The sequence below is a fragment of the Macaca thibetana genome, chromosome 13 (assembly GCF_024542745.1).
Source record: "Macaca thibetana thibetana isolate TM-01 chromosome 13, ASM2454274v1, whole genome shotgun sequence".
Classification (NCBI taxonomy): domain Eukaryota; kingdom Metazoa; phylum Chordata; class Mammalia; order Primates; family Cercopithecidae; genus Macaca; species Macaca thibetana.
This window is the reverse complement of record NC_065590.1, coordinates 14,014,192-14,019,415: the sequence shown is the minus strand read 5'-3', so window position 1 is coordinate 14,019,415 and position 5,224 is coordinate 14,014,192. Positions and strand designations below refer to the sequence as shown.

General features: G+C 36.3%; 1 gene segment (V, D, J or C); it reads left to right on the top strand.

Moving 5' to 3' along the window:
- The first annotated feature begins 1,612 nt into the window (after positions 1 to 1,612).
- Positions 1,613 to 2,481, top strand: LOC126934369 (immunoglobulin kappa variable 3-20-like). The segment is given in 2 exon segments: positions 1,613 to 1,877; positions 2,075 to 2,481. Coding segments are annotated over 2 exon segments (456 nt in total).
- The last annotated feature ends 2,743 nt before the right edge of the window (positions 2,482 to 5,224 follow it).

Here is a 5,224-nt window from a genome sequence, read left to right as displayed (position 1 = left end):
TTAGTCCATATGACAGAGCCTGTGTTTTCTATTGTATTGTATTTCCCTGGGTGCTTCTGACATTATTTTATTTTATTTTAGCTTTTGTCATTAAAACTAGAGTATTTAAATTTTAAAATTTAAATTTTAACTTAAAAATTAGCACATTCATGACACTCTAATTTCTTAGAACCTAAATAGATAAAATCCTCTATTTTATAAGAAACTGCCCTAATGAATATGCTTATTTCCGAGACAATTTGCAAAATTTCAAGACAACAAGGCTGAATAAATTATTCTGAAACAGGCTTCCAAGTAATGATGGTAGTTTTTCCTCATTGTGAGTCATGGGACAAGAATTAGACAAAAAGATAACAAAGCAGAATAAGGATTACATAAGAAAGAAGGACAACAGTAGGACATGTTAACCTTTTATAGGATAAAGTTTTGGTAATATTTGATGAGAAGAAATGCATTGAACAGAGCTTGGTGGAGCTGATTGAAGACCTGACTAACTTATTGTTTTAAGATCAAATAATTAGAATTTTGAGAGTTGCAACCAGATGAATGGAAGAAAGGCTATAGAACCAAGGCTGTGGTTGAAACACATTTGATGAACTTCAAGAATATTTTCCATGCACCTCTGTTAAGGGGGATAATTATAATGCTAAATATTTTAACAATCCCAACAGCAAAATTAACAACAGTGTGCATACTATCCTAAATAATGTTGTAAATGCTTTATATTATTTAAGCTGTACATAGCACTGTAAGGTATATCCTACTATTGTCACCATTTCACAGATAAGGAAACTGAGGTAAATGGAGGTTACATAACTTGATCAATTTTAAGGAATCCATGAGCAATGGAGCTTCCTCACCAGCCCAGAGAGTACTTCAGGGCCTGCCATGGTAACTTCTGTACTATTGGAGGGAAAATAAACCTAGCTAAGGATGAAGCTCCAATTCCTGAATGAATGATGATTACATCTGAACTTGCTTTTACCTGACATGTGAAAGTAAATGATTTTTAACAGCTTTAGGAAAACAGCAGAATTTTTGTGAATTTGAATCAGTACTACGAACAGAGGAATTTTTAAAAATGTTAATTTGAAGAGGCTCTGAGTCTAGGTTGATGAATGTGTTGTTCAGAATAGCGTGGTGGATAGATTAGAGGATCACAAAAGGAATAGTTCTTTGCCTGCATGGACAGAACCATCTTCTGTCTTTAGGGAAATGGTATCACTACCCTGAGGGTTTGGAGCCCAGGTCTCACTTATCCTGTGCAGTTGTGAAAGTCCTCGCACCCACAGTGCTGAGGTTAATTGAATGTTACTCTTTTAATTCCTGCAAAGAATGAGACAGCTTCTGGACCCTCAGAAAAGATCACTAACAAGTAAATACAAGTATGTCCGGAAGATAAAGTTGTAATAGACTCTTCTTTTCAACCTGATCCATCATGCAGTTAGGGAGTTGACTAGGCACAGTTGGAGAACAAAGAGAAAAATGAAACCACAGCCTTCTATTTTGTTTCTAACAGACTTGTGCCAAACATTCTGTGGCTGAATCTAGGTGATGGTGAGACAAGAGAACACAGGGGTTAAATTCTTTGGCCACAGGGGAGAAGTTCTAGCCTCAGGCTGAGCCAACGGCCTTTTCTGGCCTGATCACCTGGGCATGGGCTGCTGACTGCAGAGAGGGGAGGCAGATGGTCTCAGCAGCCGGAAGCCCAGCACCCGCCCCAGCTGCTTTGCATGTCCCTCCCATCCGCCCTGCAGTCCAGAGCCCATATCAATGCCTGGGTCAGAGCTCTGGAGAAGAGCTGCTCAGTTAGGACCCAGAGAGAACCATGGAAATCCCAGCTCAGCTTCTCTTCCTCCTGCTACTGTGGCTCCCAGGTGAGGGGAGCATGGGATGGTTTTGCATGTCAGTGAAAACCCTCTCAAGTTTGTGGGGTCCTGTTACCTGGCAACTCTGCTCAGAAAAAGCAATCGTTAAAGCTCAATATAAAGCAATAATTCTGGCTCTACTAGGAAGACAGTGGGTTTGATCTGAATTACACTGGGTGACTTTTCTGTTTTATTTCCAATCTCAGGTACCACCGGACAAGTTATATTGACTCAGTCTCCAGCCACCCTGTCTTTGTCTCCAGGGGAAAGAGCCACCCTCTCCTGCAGGGCCAGTCAGAGTGTTGGCAGCAACTTAGCCTGGTACCAGCAGAAACCTGGGCAGGCCCCCAGGCTCCTCATCTATGGTGCATCCAGCAGGGCCACTGGCATCCCAGACAGGTTCAGTGGCAGTGGGTCTGGGACAGAGTTCACTCTCACCATCAGCAGCCTGGAGCCTGAAGATTTTGCAGTGTATTACTGTCAGAAGTATAGTAGCTCCCCTCCCACAGTGATTCAACTTGAAACAAAAACCTCTGCAAGACCTTCATTGTTTACTAGATTATACCAGCTGCTTCCTTTACAGATAGCTGCTGCAATGACAACTCAATTTTAGCATCTCTTCTCTGCCTGGGCATTTTGAGGATCTTAAAAAAGTAATCCCTTGATGTATTTAGACTCTGATTCCTGCATTTTTCCTCAGATCAAGACGGACAGCCAGGTTTAAACACAGTTTCACAGTAATGGCCATTGGATCAGATTTACATCAGTGGACGTCAATAAGTGTCCCAACCAGAGCCATAAGGCAACAACAATAGCAACAAAAATAATCAAAATTGGAAAAGAAGAATTAAAGCTGTCATAATTCACTGATGAGGGATTGTGTGCAGATAGAATGCAAATTTGTCTACAGAGAAACTATTAAAATTGATACGAGAAATAGAAAATCATTAGATTCAAGATCAACTTATTAATTCATAGATTCAAAAATCTATTTTATTTCTGTATAACTGAAAAACATGCTGAAAATTAACATTATAAAACAAACACACCATTTACAAAAACATCAAAGTATCAATTATTTAGAAAAAGTAGACTAAAAATACACTGATGTCTCCAGAATATTATTTTGAAAAATAAAAGAAAACCTAAGTAAATAGAAATTCATATTATGTTCAAAGACTGAATGTCTCAGTATTATAAAAATGTCAGTTCTTCAAAGATTAAAACATTTATTACGTATAAGAAAAATCAAAATCCTAAAGTATACTCAAATTTATATTAAGAAGCTAATCTAAATATTATGTGGAAATGTCAAGGGTGTAGAACAGCCACCGTGAACCTGAAGAAACACCAAAATGAGAACTTACAGTGCCTGAATGCCTGGAATATAATGTGGGTGACAGTAGGGTGATGGTGAGATCAGAAGTTTAAAAATTTGCAAACATGTATATTTTTGGAAATAATTACTATGCACATATAGCCAAATCCTCTTCAACTGTGCCACCAGAATCTCACATTTCCAGAATTAGTTTCTCACAGTGTGATTCTTAACATGGCATCAATAATTCTCAGTCTCCCCAGTAAACGGAGCTCAGTGCATGGTGCAGGTATCCATTTGATTTCTACAATATTGTAAATGGTAGAAATTTATATTTATTTATCCAACAGTTGACTCAGTAAGAGCTGTTCATTCGCAGAGAAGTACCCTGTTTTAATAAATTCCAAAGCTAAGAAAGTCAGCGAATGACCAAGTAGGAAGAGTGATAGGAACAGCTGTCTTAGCTTTGTCCAAGGCTTCCTTCCAAAAGGGATTTCACTGGTCACTTTCATTTATCACCACCAGTAATTTATTATAATTTATTGTAAGGTAGTTCATTGAATATTATATGAAAGTGAAAAACAGAGTAGTTGTACCAGTACTGGAAGCACTGTTTCTACTGAATACAAGTTTTTCACACTAATGTAAAGTCAAAACATTTTAAGTCCAACCGCCATGAATTAGGGACTTACTGTAAGTTCAGGGAAGTAACTATAAAGAAACTCACAAATTTTAAGAAAAATAGAATATATTCCTGATAAAGGTACAGGAATATACTATCTAAAATGTACAGTTTTCCATTAAAAAAATCCTGCAAAGAAACAGAAAAGTATGATCAATATTGAGGGAGCAAAACAAAACAACTGTAGCAAGAAAACACAGTCAATGAAAGCTGATTCTGACTTGTCCTAAATATCAGCTTTAGCAAAGACTACAAAGCAGTTGTTATATAGATGTTTAAATAATTATTCTTAAAACTATGATCACATAGTTTTAAAGACATAAAGAAGTATAAAGACAATGACTCAGCAAATGGAAACTCTTAAAAAATAGAAACTATGGAAAAGAATCAAGTGGGAATTCTAGAAACAAAAAGGACAATAACTCAACTGAAAAATATATTAGATAAGTCCAACATCAGTTTAAGATGGCAAAAGATTCAGTGAACTTAAAAATAGATGTACTGAAATTATTGAATCTAAATACAGAAAGGAGTTTAAGAAAAAATGTGCAAGACTTGACAGAATTATAGCTCAGGTTGAAAGATACCAACAAGTGTGTAAAGGGAGTCACAAAGAAAACAGAGAGAGAGAAAGTGAAAAAAATACTTGGAATAGTAATGACAACAGCTTTTTAAAAATAATGAACCACAAAGGTAATTTAATCTATAGATGAAAGAAATTCAATGAAATCCTTTTAGGATATAACATGAGATTAATAACAAAATACATTATACTTAAAAATGTTGGAAGACAAAGAGAAATTCATGAATGTGTCAGGACTAAAAGCTGACTCTACATATGACACAATAATAATGCCATTGACTAAGTTTTCATTAGGACTGAAGGAGGCTAGAAGACATTGGAATGACATATTTAAATAGTAAAAGGAAATAAAAGAGGACAACCAGCAATTTTGTTTCTGGTGAAAATATTCTTCAGAACTGAAAATATTCCTTGATAAACAGAATGAATTCATTAATAGCAGCTATGCCCTTATAAGAAATTCAAGAGGAAATCTTTCAGAATCACAGAAAATTACAACAGGCAGGATTTTGAGCCCACAGGCCGTCATGAAGGACTCAAAAGTAGTAAACAATAAGAATAAAGCTAGAAAAAAACACACAATTCAATTTATATGGCATTAAAGACATAAAAACACAAATTACTGTGTTCGACGTCAGAATGACAATTACCTTGGTTGAGATGGGGAAGCAGTTACTGAATAGGAAGGTGTATGGAGGAAGCATCAGCAGAAGGTAAATACAAACTTTTTTATTAAAACATTTATTTATTAGGTCTTTGTAGGTTGCGTAGTT